General features: G+C 43.0%; 1 protein-coding gene across 6 annotated transcripts in view; it reads left to right on the top strand.

Moving 5' to 3' along the window:
* Positions 1 to 21,644, top strand: part of arap2 (ArfGAP with RhoGAP domain, ankyrin repeat and PH domain 2) — a 184,318-nt gene that overhangs the window by 28,841 nt on the left and 133,833 nt on the right. For all 6 annotated transcript variants that reach the window (XM_060916930.1, XM_060917332.1, XM_060917247.1 and 3 more), the window contains 2 exons: positions 9,856 to 9,976; positions 19,674 to 19,852. In XM_060916930.1, the coding sequence (XP_060772913.1) occupies positions 9,856 to 9,976; positions 19,674 to 19,852 (300 nt within the window). The remainder of the gene's footprint in view (positions 1 to 9,855; positions 9,977 to 19,673; positions 19,853 to 21,644) is intronic.

Here is a 21,644-nt window from a genome sequence, read left to right as displayed (position 1 = left end):
AAAAACCAATCTCTCATCAAGAAATAATTATTGGCACCGGTGCATTTAATACTCTGTACAACCTCCCTTTGCCAGTAAAACAGCACTGAGTCTCCTATAACGTTTTATAAGGTCGGAGATACAGAGCAGGGCATCTGAGACCGTTCCTCTATACACAATCTCTCCACATCATCCAGGGTTCTCGGCCCTCTCTTGTGCACTCTGCTCTTCAGCTCAGCCCACAGGTTTTCAACGGGGTTCAGGTCAGGGGACTGTAGTTCTTGACACAATATGGATTACTACAGTTGTAGAACAGGGCTATTTAATGTTACTTTTTTGACTATCTAGAAATGTTTTATTGAGAAATGGGTGTGTATGCACTTGCGCTAGTGTTTTAGTTATATAATGAGTGGCATGAAGTCGACAGAAAAGGCAAGTCATTCATTACAATAATTTATGCCAATTAATCATCATCCAAAAGTTCATAATTGACAGGCCTGCTGTTTGCAGTAAGAGAAATCGGCTGCCATTAAGTGTCCGTTAACGGTTCACTGCCTCTGATTGTTTGCCGGATAGTCAAGCCGAGGCTGTTGTAATGGCTGCTGTGAGTAAAAGCTCTGCATTAGTAAAAGATCTTGGATTGTGAAAGTGCTTGTGACATTGTCGAGCTCAAAATGTTGCTCTTTTTCCTCAACTGCTGTTTCTCCTGGCTGTTTGGCAAGTTGGACTTGAATTTGATCTCGACGAGTGATCAAATATACGAGTGAAAATCACATGGGTGAAAAATAAACATGTAAATGTGCAGTAATGCCATTAAAATGTCATTGCATCAAGGTCAGTGCCACCGCAGGGCTGAGAATGATCAACCACCCCAAATCATATCTGCTCGGTGGTGGTGTAGTGGTCTGTGTGTTGATGGATGAGGTTGAGGAGGATGACAAATTGGGCATGGGCGACAATAATTAAATGGTGAATTCTGTAGGCCAATGAGTCGAGATTCAAGGTAGGAATACCTAATAAATCAGCATGTTTCGATTCGCGCTACTTGATTCATGATTTGATTCTCCCACTGTTTTTGAAAATAAATAAACTTTTATTACCAAAAAACATTTTTTAATTTCTGATTATTTTTTTTAAAATCTGCTTAAATTTTCCTTTTGTTAAACAAAAATAATTTACCCACATTTGTAAAGGTTTGAGAAAAATAAGCCTATTAACAAAAAGGTTCCTTTTATTAAAAATGAAAGTTAGTAAAGGCTTTTTCTCAATAAACTTTTGCCAACACTTATGACTTCCAGTTTTCTTCTCGTTTCTTTAGCATTCAGTAGTCTGTAAAAAGGGAGCTTTTTTTGTTTGGGTTGAATCTATTTGTACAATCAATCGCACAACAGCTCTGTCCCATTTTAGATCTTTTTTTTTTTGTGTGTGTGTCTGTGTGTTTTCACAGCATTAGCACTGTTACTTCTGCCTAGGGTGAAGTCACGTGTATTCCTGCCATTTTGCATCATTGCACCTGCTGCTGTTAAAACACAATTACTATTAGGAAACCCTAAGTACGGAAGCCGCGAGAGGCCCTTCATATAATCTTTTTTTTATTCACCTTGTTATCCCGAGATAACGACATAATTAATTCAGGATCTCGAGAAAACAACACAACTAATTCGAGATCTCGAGAAAACAAAACAATTATTCCGTGATCTCAAGAAAACAAGACAATTATTCTGTGATCTCGAAAAAAAAAAAAACAATTATTTCATGATCTCGAGAAAACAGCTGAGATTTCTAGCAGAGCTGCGCCCCCCTGTGGGTCAGACAACAAAGACTTAGAAATTGGCGGGCCAGTCTTCTGCGGAAATTGGCGGGCCAGTCTTCTGCGGAGGTGCCGCGGACTAATTTTGAAATGATCCCTTATTAAAAGACTTAATGCAATCTCTCCGTGTCAACCCCTGATCAAAATATTGCCTCATTAGGTGATCGATTATTCCAGACATTCTAATGACCAAAGTTGCGTCTATACAGAATGAGAAATAGCCCCAAAGTCAGCATATCACAAGTCTCTTGGCGTACCTGAATGAACCATTTCTCAGCTGTTTACTCGAGATCATGAAATAACGGTTTTGTTTTCTCGAGATCTCGAATTAGTTGTGGTGTTTTCTCGAGATCCTGAATTAATTATGTCGTTATCTCAGGATAACAAGGTAAATAAAAAAAAAAGGATTATATGAAGGGCCTCTCTCGGCTTCCGTACCTAAGAGATTCCGCAGCTTGATTTTAACAATTGTGATTTTTATTTATTTATTTTTTAAATTTCATCGATTCAAGTCGTCCTAAATATGCATTGCAATTTGTCACACCAGCATATCGTTACATGCCTACGAACAAACTGGCAGCCCAAGTGCTAATAGCGCTGCTCTGTCGAGATGGTCCATGGGAGCCTGTAGTTCTTTTTATATCGTCTAACCTAGTCGCTTTTAGTGTTTCAAATGAATGCAGTGAGTCATTTTTATGATGACTCGCCAGCTTCTAACCTGTAAAACGTCAAATGTTTTCATCAACCATCAGTCTTTTAAATATTGGCTTATCCTGAGCACAAAGCAGCACTGCTCTTTGAAGATTGGTGAAGGTGGTGGTGGATGAAGGTAACATTGTTAAGGATAAAAGCATGCCGCACTTTTTCAGGAAGAGAGAGAGAGGGGTTTATGGGGAAAGGTGACATTGCTCCATGCTAGGCTGAGCACCTGTCTTCATTGAGCTGTTACGCTGCTTTAGCCCTATTTAGCTCCTATAAATGAGGGTCAGCAGCAGAACTGCTTCCTGCTTTCCTCAGCATCCTTTTTGTCTCTTCTTTCTCTCCCTCACTCACCCTCTCTATCTCTGTGGCTCTTTGTGGTTTTCTCTCCACTCTACCTGCATGCTTTAAGGAGGAAGCAGGGTTTGTATTGTGCTTAGCAGTGGAGAAAAGAGAGAAGAGGAAGGAAAAAGGGTGAGAACGTTGCAACTCGGTCGCGTTGTATCTTTCCGGTGTTACCCAGAAGAGGATTTAGTCTGCTTCCTCTGTTTCTTCATATCATGTGTGTGGTGTGTGTGTGTGTGGTGGTTGGGTGTTTTTTTTTTTTTTCTTTTCTTCCTCCTCTGCCGTCTCTCCCCACCTTGCTACTGTTACCTCAGGCTTGCTTATTAGGGATTTAAATCTGCATCCTGACTTCTGTCAAGCTGCTTTGTTACCCAATGTAAAAATCTGTATACAATTAAAATCTAATTCAATTAAACTTCTCTTCTGTCTAAGCTCTGAGCTCCCCCCCCCTTTCATTTTATTATCTCCATGTCCCTTTTCATCATTTTGTTCTTTGTGTATTCAGCTGGTTTGTTGTCTCTCTTTGACCTCTGTGTTTGCATATCAGGTTCATTGACGGCCTTACCATGCTCCTTGTGTTCATTGTGCACGCTCGGTAATTAGTTGTTAATTATACAACCCCGATTCCAAAAGAGTTGAGACACTGTGTAAAACATAAATAAAAACCGAATGTGAAGATTTTCAAATCGTGGAAACCCTGTGTTTCATTGAAAATAGGACAAAGACAACATATCAAATGTTGAAACTGAGAAATTGTATTGTTTTTTATTTTTTAAATATATGCTCATTTTGAATTTGATGTCAGCAGCATGTTTCAGAAAAGTTGGGACGGTCAACAAAAGACTGAAAAGGTTGTGTAATGCTTAAAAAAAAACCTAGTTTGGTTAATTGGCAGCAGGTCAGTCACATGACTGGGAGGCGGAGTCTCTCAGAAGTAAATATGGGGAGGGGTTCACTGCTCTGTGAAAGACTGCGGGGCAAACAGTGCAACGGTTTGAGAATAACGTTCCTCAATGTTAAATTGCAAAGAATTTAGGGATCATATCATCTATGGTAAATAATATCATGAAAAGATTCAGAGAATCTGGAGAAATCTCTGTATGCAAGAGACAAGGCTGAAAACTGACATTGGATGCCTGTGATCTTCAGGCCCTTGGGAGACACTGCGTTAAAAGCAGACACGTGTCTGTAGTGGAAATCACTGTATGGGCTCAGGAACACTTCAGAAAGTCATCGTCTGTGAAAACACTTCATTACTGCATCCACAAATGCAAGTTAAAACCAGATATAAACAATATCCAGAAACACCACCACCTTCTCTGGGCCCGAGCTCTTTTACGATGGACTGAGGCGAAGTGAAAATTTGTCCCGAGGTCTGATGACTCAAAAGTAGAAATTGTTTTTAGAAATCATGGATACCACGTCCTCCAGGCTAAAGAGGAGAGGGACCATCCGGCTTGTTGTCAGTGCACAGTTCAAAAGCCAGCATCTGTGATGATATGAGGGTGCATTAGTGCACATGACATGGGTAGCTTGTACATCTGGGAAGGCATCATTAATGCTGAATGATATATACATGTTTCAGAGCAATATGCTGCCATCCAAACAAAATGTTTTTCAGGGAAGGCCTTCCTTTGTTTAGCAAGACAATGCCAAATTGCTTTCAGCACATATTAAAACTGCATGGCTCTGTAGTAAAAGAGTCCAGGTGCTAAACTGGCCTGCCTGCAGTCCACACCTTTTCTTCCACTGAAAACATTTGGCGCATTATGAAGCACAAAATACAACGAAGGAGGCCCCGACCTGTTGAGCAACTGAAATTGTCCCATTCTTACCTGATATACAACATTTCTCTTTCAAAACTACAGCAATTGGTCTCCTCCGTTCCCAAACGTTTAGAGTGTTGTTAAAAGTAGAGATGATGCATCACGGTGGTAAACATGCCCTGTCACCTGCCACCACCCACACACCCCACACCCCCTGTGGTTTTTGGTATATTAGGATATTGACATGTTAGTTCTCATAGCTCTGTGTTTGTATGAGAGGAAGTGTATGGTGGTTCTGTCAGTGTTCTTTGCATGTCCCCCCCCCCCCCCTTGTGGTCAGAACAAGGGTTTTAGCTCTTTCCCCTCACAGTGCGCATCTCTTTTATTAACACCTTTTAAAGGAAAGGTTGCTGATCTAGCAGCAAGGAAGCAAGATATTAATGTCTAAATGTCATGCTTAACTTTTGTGTTGCTAATTAGCCACTGCATACGTTTCATTAGTTTTTGGTTGCTTGTATGTCACTGGTTATGTAGTGACCATGTACAATATACAGGAAGAAGAAGAAACCTCTGATGGTTTTCAAGTATCTCTTATCTCAAAGAGGTTAACTCCTCTTTGGTGGCTGATTCCAATGATATAGGTTGATATTTGAGCCAAATTACATTTTTCTTGATAATTGTTCTCTCCCAATTCCCACTCATCAGAAGACACTTAACAGTTGGAGTGGGTGAAGGCTAGCAACTGCATCTTTCCTGTTAATGCTGCGTCACAGGGTAGTGTGATAACACTTTGGAGGAAAACGCTGTCTGCCTTCTTCCACATGCATGAGCTCACAGATGATGTACTGGATAGGGTGGAGAGAGTAGGTCCTCCTTCCTACCCAGAGAACACAGCCAGTTTAGCCAGTCTCTTGGACTCCTGGCCATGGATAGCTGTAGCTTCATTGGGATTCAAACTGGTGATTTTTCTGATAATGGCAACCACTTTTCTGTTGTGTTACTCGGAAACCCTTTGACCCCCCCCCCCCCCCCCCCCCCCAAAAAAAAAAAGGGAACCCTTCTCAGTAAGTATGTAGGTGTGGATGAGCTCAGTTTTTGATGTCGACTCAATGGCTTGAACCAGTCATCTCATCTCATTATCTCTAGCCGCTTTATCCTGTTCTACAAGGTCGCAGGCAAGCTGGAGCCTATCTCGGCTGACTACGGGCGAAAGGCGGGGTACACCCTGGACAAGTCGCCAGGTCATCACAGGGCTGACACATAGACAACCATTCACACTCACATTCACACCTACGCTCAATTTAGAGTCACCAGTTAACCTAACCTGCATGTCTTTGGACTGTGGGGGAAACCGGAGCACCTGGAGGAAACCCATGCGGACACGGGGAGAACATGCAAACTCCACACAGAAAGGCCCTCGTCGGCCACAGGGCTCGAACCCGGACCTTCTTGCTGTGAGGCGACAGCGCTAACCACTACACCACCGTGCCGCCCCTGAACCAGTCATGTTTTATGCAAATTATAAGAGCGTGACCTAGTGCCTGAAAACAATTTATTACATTTAAATTAAATGGATATGATTACATGCAATCAAATTATCCACGAATAATTCAGTTATTCCACGAAATCGAGTCGTACATGAGCTGATAGCTGGTAAGGCGCATAGCACAGAGCCATGTAGAATGAGATTGAGTGGAATAACGGTTTTATTCTACCCATGTTCACTGGATTTTGAGAAATGGAGCATTTTTATTTTAATTTTTTGCAAATTCGATAAACTTTTATAAAAAAAAAAAATGTCCGACAAAGTAATTTCTGCTTAGAATGTATATGAACCGGTATAATGATGGTAGTAATTTTAAAAAATGCCCCCCCCTTTTTTTTTTTTTTTTTGCTTTGTCTTTGAGGTTTTGTTTTCGAGGAGTTTTTATTTCATCCTCGGTTGGTTCAGCACCATGCTCCGCCATTTTGTTTTTACTTACTCACAGTATATAAGCTGATGGTCTAGTAGTAGAGTAGCCAATCAGAGTGCACGATTGCTCATATCCAGTGTATGTGGATAGAATAATCTAATTGAGCTCTCAAGCTGACCAAACAATTTAATTTTTTTTTTTTCCCGTGTGTCTACCTCAGTCCAGGAAGAATAACCCAATTGAGGCCAATTTGAATTAAATTAGCTTGAGCAAGGTGGGTAATCCTTTTCATCCTCCATTAAATAGCCACCCAAACCTTTAGTGTCTGATTATTTTTGCTGTTGGAATCTGCATTAGTAACATTAGAAGATGAGTGAAGGCATTAAACCGACGGATAATGCGTGTGAATGTTGGGTAAATCTGAAATGCTAAGCAACTTTACCGTGCCATCTCTCCTCGCTGTCCGTTTGAAAATCACACTTGGGTGGTGTTTTTGCTGATGCGTAAATTTATGTAAAATTCATTAACAGGACAAACGGTGCGATTAAGAACACAACACACTGGCTTGACTCATGCGCCTCTTGTTGTTATGGTAACGTTGACACAAAACCTCACTCCATGCATGTGCAAATCATTGTCGGATTACATGTAATCAGAGAATGATTTGCGTACGTTTAGGGAACGTGCAAACGCTTTAATGAATTAATTCATGATATTTGAGGCGTGCTGCAACGTGTTCAGGGTTCTTTTAACTCGATGCTCTTCACGGCTTGTTATTTTAGCCTTATGAGCACGCCACTGTTCCTACATCCTCTCTCACTTCTCTGAGGGAAGCTGACGAAACCGCCGGGACACAGACAGCTGTCAGTCACCCCAACATCACCTGGTGTTGTCATCACTGTGTACTCCAGTAGGCGTGGGAGAGGGGACGCACACGCACTCCCACTGCTACTGTTTAGTGCCCCAAGAGCCTAAGTAGCCTGTTCCCTCTGGAGTTTCCTGCCAGTTACATCAAGCTTATCTCCCAGTTCTTATGAGAGAGAGAGAGAGTGTGTGTGTGTGTGTGTTTTTAATTCAGGGTTTTAGACTGTCACCTGTCTTTTTTAGATTGAGGTTGAAGAAGCTTGGAGACAGGATTAACTCTCTGCCTGGGACTGAATTAAGGCAAAGCTTTCTTCCTAAAGTTGTCGTCAGTTCCCTGTGAAAGTGCTCTGCTGTCCTTTTTCTGCAGTGTCCTCTTTTTGCCTTTTAGCGCATCTGCAACAGAGGCGTCGGAGGTTGTTCCTCGTGCCGCTGCTCACTGCAGTGTCCGTGCAGAGCCAATGAGAGCTCCACCAGGCTTGCTCCTGGCAACGTTTACAAATTATTGCTCATAATAATGGAAGGACTCTCTGAACGTGATCCAAAGAGACACTGATGTGCGTTTGGTCTACTTTTGCCTGCAGTGCCCGCGCACGGCCAGTTGGTGTCTCTGTGGCTCTATGGTGGAACCGAAACGACTGCGTTTTGCAGCATGAGCAAGGTTAAAGGCAAAACAGCACTCTCTGTAGAACCTGTACAATTAGTCTGGTGCAGGACCTGTTCCACCAATCCTAATCTTAACCATTATGAAATAAATGGTGAATTTGGTCTTGGATCGGTGACAAATGACGCTGTCCACTGGCACAAATTGCAGGACTCCGGCAAAATCTCTCCGCGCATACGCATGCGTCTTTATTAAGCCGGTCTCGGCGCTCCATGCTATAATGTCCTCCTGTCATGCATGTTCCAGATTTAATCACAGCAGAATGCTTACGTGCAGAATATCGTGCATGCCCGTTGCGCACACAGGGCTGAATGCAAACACAACTCCTCTGACACAGTGTTTGTCATAATCTTCTGTCATATATCAAGTGTCAGCGCTTGTTCCTATTAAATAAAGGCACATCCACAATCCTTACGCGCTCGTATGTCGGTTTTATGCCTCATGGATCATTTCTCATCCTACACAGAGCACCTCTAAAACTCCTCATAGACGTTTCTCTTGTTTGTGCATTCGCTCGGCGTTTCGGTCCCGTCACTGTGACCTTAGAAATAACAATTAAAATATGTAATTAACGTTAACCCAGATAGCACCTAATTATCGGCACTTAGCTTCTGGAAAGATGCGTTCGTCTCTCTTTTCACTCGTCTCTCGCGCCTTTGTTCTTCCCCCTCCGTCCAAATTTAGACGGAGAGAGACTCATTAGAATGCTGCTAAGTTCGTGGCCCGAGCGCCGTAGCAATGGGAGAAGTGCTAAATTGGAGAGAGCGAGAAATCCCACAGAAAGGAGATGGCCGCCCTGCGCCATAATTAGGGTTAGCTGTAGCCGCCACTGTTAACATCATGCCTTAATTTGTGGAGATGGTCCTCTTCATGGACCCCCCCCCCTCCCCTCCTCTCCTCCTTTGCTCTTTTTTCTTTCCACCTTGTGCAGTCGTTTGTTTGCTCTCCTCTCTCTCTCTCTCTCTCTCTCTCCCCCTTAGTTATTTCCTCGCAATACGTTTGCTGTCACCCCCTCGCTTCCCATTTGTTATACATTTCTTCACACTCTGCACCTCCCACTGCGCCTCCATTTCCCTTTTGTGCTCACTAAGAAGGGAGTCCCTTACTCAATCATCTCCACTATTTCTGGATAGAAAAGACCAGAAATAGTGCAAGGTCATCATTGTAATTAAGAGGCAGATTGAATGTACGAATCGGTCTCTCTCTAGCAAGATTAAAAATTCACTCGGCCATAGTTCATGTTTCAAAAAGATGGAGCTGCTGCGGCTGGAGGTTTCAGGGTGGAGCTGGAATAAGGAAATTACGGACGTATCCGAGACTCGGGTTATAGGGAACGAGGCCGAGCAGTGATCTGTCTCGCTCTTGAGTTAGTTTGAAGCATACAGAGAACAAATACCCTTTTCCCTCAGCAAGCGACCCATCTTTGCTTCCGAAATCCATGTGAATAGCCGAACTGTAAATACGTAGGAGGTTTGTTTGCTGAAGAGGGATCCTATTATTAGTATTCGGACCAGCTAGGTACCTGTGCGTGTGTGTGTATGTATGTATATTTCACACAGTCTGAGCGCGCACGCGCACACAGGAATTTGATCTAAAGGATTTGTGAGTGCGTGAGTGCATGCATGCGTGAGTGTGTGTGTCTGGGTGTATCTCCTATTCCATCACTCTTGGTGGATGTGTGAGAGTTGGATTTTACTCTGCTGTGAAGTAGATGCCAGCAGTGTGTGTGGGTGGAGTATGAATGTGATTGTCTTTTAAAGTAGCGAGACTGAATTTTTTTTTTTTTCCCCCCTTCTCTCTCTCTCTCTCTCTCTGCAGGAGATGTATTCTAAAGGACTGGTCTCTCTCCTAGCTGTTAAGCAGGTGCGCTCTGTGGGAGACAACAAGTTTGAGGTGGTCACCTCAATGAGAACCTTCGTTTTTCGAGTCGAAAAAGAAGGTGAGACGTTTTTCTATTTATCCCTTACTCATCCTCATTCGCAGCTTCTCGTTCATTCCTACTGTGTCTTCACTCCTGGATCCCCCCCCCAGGAGGCACGGATAGTTAAACTTGAAGATTTTCTCACTCCTTGGCTTTTAGTAAAGGAGCAAAATAAACCTGAGTTAGTTTTATCAATGGTCTGAGCGCAGAGATGATTTTCTCAAATGTCTCGGATTGCCATAGTGATCTATTTTTTTTAATCAACCCCTCACAGATTGATGCTCCTTATAAAAACTGTCTGGAAAGCCTTTATGCTCTGACAAGTTTAAAGGAATACTCCAGCTATTTTTATATGTAACTTAATTTGTGTCTGCTTCCGTAGCATATGGGCCATTACCACAAGCAATAATTTCAATATACAGGCCCTTCCTGTATTTGCTTCGTCCTGTGCCAAACAAAAGTTTGGACACCCCTTACTTTTATTAATTAAAAGTCACTTCATGTCTTTAAAGTAATGATGGATGTCGTTTCTCTTGACTTAGTCGAGCGCTTCTTGACAGAATATGGATTACTACAGTTGTGGAATAGGGCTATTTACGTACTGTGTTTTTATTGTTTACTGCATTAAGAAGGCAAGAAATTGCCCGAATTAACTTTTGACGAGGCAGCTGTTAATTGAAAAGCGTTCCAGGTGACGACCTCATGAAGATAACGCTAATAGTGTACAAAGCGTCCTCAAGGTAAACGCTGGCTACTTTGAGGAATCTAAAATATTCTATCCACGTTCACTGGATATGAGCAATCGCACGCTCTGATAGCCTGGTAGTAGAGTAGCCAATCAGCTCGTATACCGTGAATAGAGAAAAACAAAATGGCGGCGCGCATCAAGTCAGATAGTGATCTATCAAGTATTTTAAAAGAAACAAATAGCTAAAAGAATATAGTCCCACCCCCCATGGCTCCTGTTCCACACTCCAGCCCAGTCAGTGGCGGTAATGTACCTTTTAAGTTGGTTTGCCAACTGCCAAAAATCCCCTAAAGCAGAAGAAAATGGCGGCGCGTGTTGCTCAATCAACAGAGGACAAAATTCTATTCGAAAACAACAACAACAAAAAAAGCAAAGTATGGAATAAAAGTATTTCTTGGAAACTGTGGGTGGTAGAAATGGGCAACTGGACTTGCTTGAAGATTCTTGTTGTCCAGTTGAAGTCCAGTTGCCCATTTCTACCACCCACAGTTTACTATGACCTGGATGATTGAGAATCTTCAGACATATTTCTTGGAAAGAACGTATTTTTTTTTTAATTCAATAATTATCACATTTTTAATTGCGGGCGGCACAGTGGTGTAGTGGTTAGCGCTGTCGCCTCACAGCAAGAAGGTCCTGGGTTCGAGCCCCGTGGCCGGCGAGGGCCTTTCTGTGTGGAGTTTGCATGTTCTCCCCGTGTCCGCGTGGGTTTCCTCCGGGTGCTCCGGTTTCCCCCACAGTCCAAAGACATGCAGGTTAGGTTAACTGGTGGCTCTAAATTGACCGTAGGTGTGAATGTGAGTGTGAATGGTTGTCTGTGTCTATGTGTCAGCCCTGTGATGACCTGGCGACTTGTCCAGGGTGTACCCCGCCTTTCGCCCGTAGTCAGCTGGGATAGGCTCCAGCTTGCCTGCGACCCTGTAGAACAGGATAAAGCGGCTAGAGATAATGAGATGAGATGAGATTTTTAATTGCTACTGTCATTCCGCCAATTTATTTACATTCTAAATGGAAATGATTTTGTTGGACGTTTTGTATGAAGTTTCTATTTCTTGAATTTGCCAAAAAAAAAGCTCCGTTTCTCAAAATCCAGTGAATGTGGATAGAATAAAACAGTTATTCCACTCAATTTCGTCATACATGACTTATAGCCAACTCGGTGCTTTGTTGGCTGTCAGCTCCTGTACGACTCGATTTTGTGGACTAACTGTTAAATATGAGACATTTTTGTTTTGTCAACATTTTTTTTTGTTGTTTACTACATTCCATACGTGTTCCATATCTTATTTCATAGTTTGTCTTCGGTATTGTTTTACAATGTATAGTGGTACTGCAGTTGTTAATTGTGAAACTGATTGAGTCTAGGGTTGCGATGGTAAGTGTGTGTGTGTTCTACATATTTTGAGCTTGGAGCTTTTCAGCATGTCTCATTATGCCTTTCTGAATGTGTTTTTTAATATACTGTAAGGCATTTCATAATATGATTTTTAATTTCTTATTATGCAGCTTTGGTTTACATAAAAAAAATGCGCATGGGGAGTTGAGCAAACTGAATATACAGCAACGTGTATGCCCACGGACAAATACGATACTCATTACAAATGACCCAAGGACTTGCTGAAAATGTCCTACACACATGTTTATTGGAATCCAGTGACTCGACGTGGGCTTTCGTTATGAGTAAGCTCTGCGAGAGCTAATTTTCTGTTCTCTGTACAGGACCATCTGTTGTAATGCATGTCGGTAGCAATCACACATGCCGTCCTGATACGATGGATGCGAATGCAATCTCGTCCACACCACATCTTTTCCCTCCTGTTTGCTGATACCATCATTTTTTTTTCTTTCTTTCTTTCCCTCCCTCATCGCTCGTTCTGTCTGTCTCCGCCAGACATTCTCAAACAGAATGGTGCGTGCGTGTGTGTGCTGTTCTCACTGCTCATCTCCTTTGATTAGCCAGGGCCTTGTCTGGTTTAATGAGAGCTTTACTCTCCTCAACGCCGCTGTTTGGAGTCAGCCAGCCAACAGAGTGTAGACACGCTTCACGCTGATCCGTAACACGGTGCTGGCACAGTGATGATGAAGGATGATGATGGCATGATTTTAAATATGTGCGTTAAATGTCTTGCCCGAGTGTATTATTGTCAGTCAGGGTTGGAGGGGTTTGCTGCGAGTGTTGTTTTATATAGTTCCGCATTGTCTTGCAGGGGGAAAGTCGGCGTCAGCTCTGAATGTGCCAATTTATAAAGCAAATAAAAGCCCTGTCTCGATGTCAGGACTTCTCAGCATGCAGGATGTGTAGCTCCCGACTGCAGATAGAAAGCCTGTGGCTTAGGGCATGCGGTAAAAATATTTATATGTCTTGTTAAAAATGTATCGTTTGTCTCTCTGATATCGCAACCTATGGATCCGTTCTAATGTCCCAACCCGCAAGTCTGGATGAGGGGTTAGCAAAGCTTTTTCATTAGCAGCAGGTCGGTGTTCTGGGTGGAGAGACGGCCTGGTCAGCTCATGCATCTTTAAACAGCTGTATACCAGACTGAGAGAGTCATCAATCTTAAGACAAACACGAGAGATGGAGGAAAAGAGCAAGGGGAGTGGGTGTAAGGGTTGGAGGTGGACAGAGAAAAAGGAAAAGGGCACGGGTGAGCAGAGAGGAAGAGGGGGAGCGAGACACGAGGAGCACATGGTGAATAATTTAGGTGCATAGGAATATGTATGGGTGTTTTTGTTGGGGATCGTCCACAGCTGTGCTGTATTTTTGAGAGACTGCAGGTGTGGAGGTCTCCCCAGGTGAACATCAGCGACGCGGAAGCAAACTTTATAGCGTTGTTGTCGTCGTATTGTGACTGTAAAGCATTTGTTTGGCGGGAGTGAGAGAGAAATAAGCACTTTTTTTTTTTCTTTTAAAGGGAAAAAAAAAAAAAAACCAAGCACCCAAAAGTTCCCAGACGGAAACGCCCACATGCCAACACGCACGCACTCGCACACCTGCTGTAAGGATGATGTCGGTACACCTTGCTGTAGATCCACACTGTGTGCTTGCTCAGCTTCCACTGTGTGTTCAGTTTCAAGTAAAGCCGCACAGTAGTATGAACTAAAACTCCTCTTACGCAATGCCTTCTAGTAGATTAAAAACACATTAGGGAAGGCATAACACGACACGGTTAAAGACCAACCTGCATTATTTTTGGCCTGAATTATTGATGCTTGTTAAATAATGCAAGAGCCTTGATTTGTCGGAACACCCACAGAAGACTAGCTGGCAACATCAGAGATTAGTCAGGATTCTCACGCATACTCGCAGAACGTCTTGCTTTTTAAGCTCTCATTTGCATATTGTGGCATTTTGTGTTATCAGTGTAGCTACAGCAATATATTTTTCAGCCCAAATGTCAGTGGTCAGCGTCTGTGTGCTGGTGTGTCGACTGTAGGGCTAAACGATGTGTATGAAAATAGTACGTCGTTGTGGTGGTGGGTTTTATTTATTTTTTTAAATATTGCAGTTGCGATATGCCTTGCAATGCATGAAAATGAACTGATGTGTCACATTTAAAGGCTTGTCTCCATTTGAAGAACAACAACTTTATTCATCACACGCTTGTGAAATTCCTTTCTCCAGTGAATGCACACACACATACCCAGAGCAGTGGGCAGCCATGCTAACAGCACCCGGGGAGCAGTTGGGAGTTGGGTGCCTCGCTCAAGGGCGCCTCAGCCCAAAGCCGTCTCATATTAACCTAACCTGCATGTCTTTGGACTGTGGGGGAAACCGGAGCACCTGGAGGAAACCCACACGGACACGGGGAGAACATGCAAACTCCACACAGAAAGGCCCTCGCCGGCCATGGGGCTCGAACCCAGAACCTTCTTGCTGTGAGGCGACTGTGCTAACCATTTGCACCACTGTGCCACTCACTCACTCATTCATTCATTCGTCATGTTTTAATTTTTTGGATTACCCATTATCGCAAATAAAGGCCCTAAATGGGGGAAGCCATGGTTAGAGAAGCAGCTTTGGGACGGACAGGTCGCCGGTTCGATTCCCAGGACCAGGAGGAATAGCTGAAGTGCCCTTGAGCAAAGCACCTAACTCCCACCTGCTCCAGGTATGTTGTACTGTAGGTTGCTCTGGGTAAGAGCGTCTGCTAAATGCCTGCAATGTAATATAAATATACTGATTGTACCATCGCCTGTGACTGTATGTCTTGTACGTTTATATTGTGTGTCCTTCGCCCAGTGGCGGCTGGTAGTCTTTCAAACAGGGGAGGCTGGTCGGTTACGATATTTCCAGATTTTAAAAGAAAACACATCAATTTTGCCCATACTCTTGCCTCTGATCTGGCTGATTGTTGGCAGCGTCACAAACTGTGAAATAACAGGTTCTTTTGGCCCATTAGCCTACTGTCCAATATACATGATGGTGGTGTTGGGGGGGGGGGTATATTTTAACATTTTATATTTTAAAATTGTGGCATGTTTTTTAAAAATTGACCTCTGCTGTGTTTTTGTTTAAAAATGTTTTCCAAATTGTAGCGGTGTTTAAGTCATATCCAGAGAAATATATATATTCCAATATAATATACTCAGCATAAATATTTTAAATAGATTCTATATTTTTGGTCCATCCATGACATATTACTAAAGTAGCCTATTTACTGTTGTTGATGTGGGTCACTTGCTGTTAGCCAATTCACTTTCTTGTACCAGGAGAGCTGAAAGGAACGAGTATTATTCCCTACCTTTTTCACCAAGTCAATTTGAGGCGTTGGTCTACCCTCCTCTTTAATTTTAATTTTTTCCTTGAAAGGAAGACTGGCAAATGGCTTCGCCAAAATTAAATCAGCAATGCTTGGCATCCGTGCGCAGCTTTCTTGCTAGCTGACTAGCCCCCTCAAGTTCAGTCACTCAAATAAACGAAATTTCTGGAACTAAGATAGCAAACTTGACAACACTATATTTACACTTTATTTACAATGAAAATATATACAAACTAAAAAAGCTGGTAGAAACCGTATGTAATGAATGAAATCGAAATGTAAGCCGATCTCTTACAATACACCACAGCACTTGCGAATCCGCATGGGACTGAACTGATGTTGCCAGATACTGCTGACGTTATCCAGCCCAAAATATGTTCAAAACCTGCCAAAATGCACTTAAAACCGTCCAATCTGGCAACACTGTGCTGCCTGTCTATAGTTGAAACGAGCTTTCAATCAAAGAAAATATCCGGCCGCTTTCACCAATCACCAGTCTCCTCGCGGAAACTGCCATGTCCCTCCCATGTGAGGCTGGGAGTCCGTAGGCAGGCATTTTCGCAGTATTTGTCCAATAACCGTCTTGCATTTTGAGATTGAAAAGCGCATAGCTCCCAAATGCCGTTGAAGTCCACTGAGGCTGGGAGTCTGTGAGACTCTGTGGGCGGGCATTTTCGCAGTATTTGTCCAATAACCGTCTTGCATTTTGAGATTGACCAGCACATAGCTCCCAATCCACTGAGGCTGGGCTGCATCGCGCTGTCACGAGGGGAAAAACTCACGCACACATTCGGCGAACTGGGGAAAGTTATAATGGAATGATTTCGCACTGTAGTTGGGTTGAGCACATATATTTCTATGATTCTGGATCTGAAATAGCAATGTTATAAGGTCGGCTATAACATAAGCCTAGCGCAATTCATCCTACACGATGTTCGTCATTTTTAGAGGAGGCTGAGCCTCCCTCGCTGTCTTAGAGCAATCGCCCGTGCCTTCACCTGAGAAACTCATTTGAGGTACAACTGTGGGCCATAAAAACCGATTATGGAGCTTAAAAAGATGCATTTTTACAGGCGAAAGGTGCAAAACCTACAAAAGATGTCCTCTTGAAGGTCACGATGCAGTGACGAGCAGAGGAAAGGTTTATACTTTTTAAAAACAAGTTGCCATAGAACTACAGAAACGATAAAAACTCTGGTTTGTTTGAGGCCTCTTCAGCATCTTGCGAGCTTCTGTGATCTCGGTATTCTAAAGGAATAAACCATCACAGCATGCGGTTACAGTAAAATAATCATCAGTGGCGTAGTGCGATGTGGACTGAAGTGCATCATGCCAATAAATCAGAAAAAGCTGCCTTTATTTATCACACGCGCACTCAAACACAGAAATTCGTCCTCTGCATTAAACCCATCTGAAGCAGTGAACACACAAGTGAGCACTGAGGGTGTGCGGACGCACACATACCCAGAGCAGTGGGCAGCTATGCTACAGCGCCCAGGGAGCAGTTGAGGGTTAGGTGTCTTGCTCAAGGGCACTTCAGCCATGATACAGAGGGAGGGGGAAGTGCTGTTCATTCACTCAACTCCCCTCACGGGGTTTCTTTTTTTTTTTTTTTTCCTTCCCTGCCGGTCCTGGGAATCGACTCGGCAATCCTTTGGGCTCAAAGCTGCTTCGCTAACCTTCAGGCCATGGCTGCCCCCATGTCAGCATGTCCCAAAGTGTTTTGTTCCTTTTTAAACGTGCAGTCGTTGAAATTTCATATTCCTCACTTGTAAAAATCTGGAGGACAGGTGGTTGTTGTTTTAAATAATTTGGCATTTTAAGCAAATTTAAACCGTGGTCTTAGAAGAGGTGTATTAAGTGGCTGAGAGAACTTGGTTGAAAAACTGACTTCCTGTCCGGAATACTTTGTTTGTGTTTTGGATGCGTTTCCTGTCCGTCATTTTATAAACATTCTACTTTATTAATGCACAGTAGATCCTGGGGGCGGAGCATGAACATGACTTGTCGAATGCAATTTACCACAACTACAACATTTTTCCCCAATGATTAGTTTTTGTTTTTTTTTTTTAAATTGAATTGGCTGTCCCTCTGAGTTGCATGTCAGTCCTGAGATCGAGCTGCTGACCTCTTCTGCCCCTCGGACCTGCCTGATCCATCCTGCTGCCCTACGTCTGGTTGGAGTCTCATCGCATCGCTCCTGTGGAGGACGGCCCCATGTGGACAGCTGAAAGTCACACCTGGAGGACGCTCTGGACACTTACAGTAATGCTTTTATGGCTGAGGACTACAGTTGACTTGCTAACTTTAGGACTGCAGTTGTCATGAACAGTTTTGCACTCAAGTTTCCATCAATGAAGAGTTTATAACATCAACAAAACAGACTTCATGTTAAAACTGTTAATGTTATAGTCATGTTGTCTGTTGTTGCCCGAATGAGGATGGGTTCCCTTTTGAGTCTGGTTCCTCTCGAGGTTTCTTCCTCATGATGTCTGAGGAAGTTTTTTCTTGCCACCGTCGCCACAGGCTGCTCATTGGGGATAGATTAGGGATAAAATTATCTCGTGTTTTAAGTCGTTCAAATTCTGTAAAGCTGCTTTGCGACAATGTTTATTGTTAAAAGCGCTATACTAATAAACTTGTTTATAGCTACATTTACATGAAACAAGTTAGTTCCTGTTGTTACTTACATTAGAGGAGCTATAAACAGTTGTTCCTTCACCAGTCTTTCTTCAACATCTCTCAATGTTAATAAGACACGCTCGGGTTGTGAATGAATAATTTTCACACCTGAATTAGCCACCAGAGATTTCTGACCTCCCCATCGAAAGTGTTTGTGATGTGCTGGAGAAGACATTAGTGTGGTTTGACTCCAACAAGATAAGATGTTGGCGCAAAATGAATGCGACTCTGGATGGAAATAAATGCTGAGACCTTGCATAAGGTTGTTGAAACAATTCCACAGTGAATGCGTGCCATAATCGAAGCAAAAGGCAGCCCAACAAAATATTGTTGTGCACGTTTTTTTATTTATTTATTTGCCGGGCAGCGTATAAACCTGTGGTTTGAATTGTAGCTGACTCTGCTGTCAGAGCTGCTGCTACTGGAGTAAATTAGTCAACACTTTCTGATCAATCTGATTTGAGAATTCTGCAGTACTGTAATAATGATTTACAAATGACGTGCTGTCCTGGTCTACGTGATTTTCATCTAAATGGAACGGAACAGATCAGTCTGAGCTGCGTTTGTTATTCCTGCCTGATCATGCAGAAGGAAGAGGTCTAAATCATATCCATTCACGTGGCAGGAAGCTGTGACATGCCAAAACCTCGCTGAGAAGTGCTGGAGAGGGCGGAGGCTCCTGGCTTTGTCAGAACATCAGCACTGAATATTAGCTTGTTGGCACAGCGTTAGACCGCAGAGCCTCCTTTGACTAGGCATTCTTGTGCTTTGTGTTTTAGCTGGCTGGCACTGATTTTAAAAATGGGTTTGCTTTGAATCCTCTCTAGGGCAAAAGCCTGGCGCACACTGTGCTTATGATCAAGTTGAGCTCTTGAGCCTTTTGTTTTTTATAGCCAATTTGTTGAAAAACTTGATTTCTTTTTTCATTCCGACTGTGGACAGAACTTGGATTATCCACAGCAAGTCAAGTATTATCGTGAATTAAGTATATGTGTATCTCTCTCTCTCTCTCTCTGACACCAGGTGTTGTAGACCTGCCCAGAATGGGGGCATCCAGCTGTTAATATTTCTTAGCGAGCATGTAGGAGCCCCTGTGGTCCCATTTAAACCATTTCCAAGGGACATCTTGTGCTACCTGCTCCCAATCAACTTGCACACACATTACCCAATGAGACACAAGGGTGTTTTTTTTTTGCACATCCAGGCTTCATTTGCAGATTTTGAAACTTTGCAAAAGTATGCCATGCAATATCAAGCCTCTTTCCTTCCATTTAATTCCCCCACTGCCAGCGTGCCTCGCTATTCATACATGGGGAAATGTGTATAAAAAAAGCATGTAATATATTTACACATGTACGCACTTGCATACTGTTCGCCTGGGAGAATGAGACCCAGTATAACTCTGCTCTCTCTCTCTCTCTCTCTCTCTCTCTCTCTCGATCTTTGTCTTTGTCTCTGATGCGTGCTTATATAGACGCGCGCGCGCATTCTTAACAGCCTTCCCTCCTGTGTGTTGCACCCTCAGGAGAGCGTCAGGAATGGCTGGCGGTGCTGCAGGCTGCTCTGAAGTCTCGCTCATCCGTTTCCCACACGCCCTGTAAGCTCCGCTCCAGCAAGAGCGGCTACGTGGAGCTGCGCGGCCACAAAGGCAGAGTCTACCTCAGCCTCACGGGAACCAGTATCCGAATCTGCAAAACAGACCAGGTAGCTTTTTAGTTCAGCCTTGCATTTGCTATCACATTGCTGTATTCAAGACCAAGCTTGTTTTATTCCCCTGACTTGTTTGTGTGCAAGTGTACTTGCACATCCACTGAGGATAAGGCAAAGCAGCCTTAAGGAGAAATACTGTATCTTTTTATATATTTTACACACACGCATCTTACTATTCTAGTGAGGACCTTCCAAAGCAAACTTGTGGGTTTTTAAAAATTTTTTTTTTTAAATAAAGGCGCATATATAAAATTTTTTTTTTTCACAAAAAAAACAAAAACAAAAGGTATTTGTCCTCATGTGGACCAGTCCCCATAATACTGAATCAGTCGGATTTTCCTATCCTTGTGGGAATATCTTGTACCCACTAAGATATATAAACAAACACACACTGTATCTGCAGTCGTCATAAACAAATGGTTTCTTTTCCCAAATGAGCCAAGACTAGGAGGATGATTCTATATAACACCCTCTCGCTCTCATTTTCACGTTCACACACACGCTGTATATTATCTTTTCCTTTCATTACTTTCCGCATTAGCGTGAAGAGAGGTCTTTTGTCTCAATTATGCAAGGAAATTTCTCTTCGTCAGCTAATTGATAGGGAGAAGGCGAGGGCGAGCAATAAGTAGAATAAATGGAAATTGATTGCATTGTTTGTTTGTTTTAGAAATTTTTATTTAAAATCTTCTCCACAGCAAGCACAAATGTCGCACAGAGGGGAGAGCAGGGAGTTAGATGGAGGGAGACAATGATGGAGGGAATGTCGAGGAAGGTGATGACCGTGAGGGAGAATTGAAGGATAGAGAGAAGGTGAAAGAGCACGGAGATGGAAAACGAAGGAGGGCGCGAGAGAAAGAGTGAAGTGGGCGACTCTGTTCATGTTCAGTAGAGTGGAGTATTTAATTTAACAAGATGAACGAGCTCACTGCTCGCTCGCTCTCTCTTCCCTCCCTTTCTCCTTGGAGTGGAGGCTGCATTCAGCTCCGCTGCCCCGATCAGATGTCACCCTCCGCCTCCCCGTGGGAACCAGAGTCATGGCAAACAAACAAAAGCAGCAGCCGCTTTGGCCCCTATTTAGTGCCGCATCGATCCTCTGCTCGGCTACCTGCTCAAAGCCCTGAGAGGAGGTGCAACTCGAACAAACATCGGTGTATGCAGGGTTAGGTTTTAACACAGCAGACTATTAATCTGAAAGGGTTTTGAGGTCTGTGGAGACATCTTGAATATCACGATCATTTGCTCAGTGGACCTGTGGAAAGACATGTAGAAAAGCACAATGTTATGGATCCTTTATTCGTTCGGTTAAAAACGGCTCACGGTAAAGCCAGTGGTGTATCGTAGGGTCATCAGAACAGATGAGTCTTCAAAAAGTATCGCACGTTTGAAAGCAAAAAAGTTGAAAGCAACTTTTTTTTTAAACATTTAAGTAATTTGAAGCCCCCCCCCAAAAAAAAAAAAAAAAATGCTATCCTATATACAGTGCCTTCTACAATTATTGCCACCCCTTATAAAGATTTAGTAAGAAGAGCTAGGAAAAAAATCCACCTTTTTGTGAAATCACTTCATCTCACACTGAAAAAATTAGAGAAATCCAACTTTTAATTGAAATGAATTTACTCGGGAAAAACAAATCCCTCATGAATTTTTTTTTTTTCCACCGAAAACATGTGCCAGTGAAGGAAGGCTAATACATTCTTCTTCCCTGGCACGTGAAGCCAGCAAACTGCATCTTTCATGCATCACAGGACAGTTGAACACACTCGGAGGACAGTGCCATCAACCT

This window comes from Neoarius graeffei, chromosome 1, assembly GCF_027579695.1.
Source record: "Neoarius graeffei isolate fNeoGra1 chromosome 1, fNeoGra1.pri, whole genome shotgun sequence".
Taxonomy (NCBI): domain Eukaryota; kingdom Metazoa; phylum Chordata; class Actinopteri; order Siluriformes; family Ariidae; genus Neoarius; species Neoarius graeffei.
This window is presented reverse-complemented; position numbering and strand designations above follow the sequence as displayed.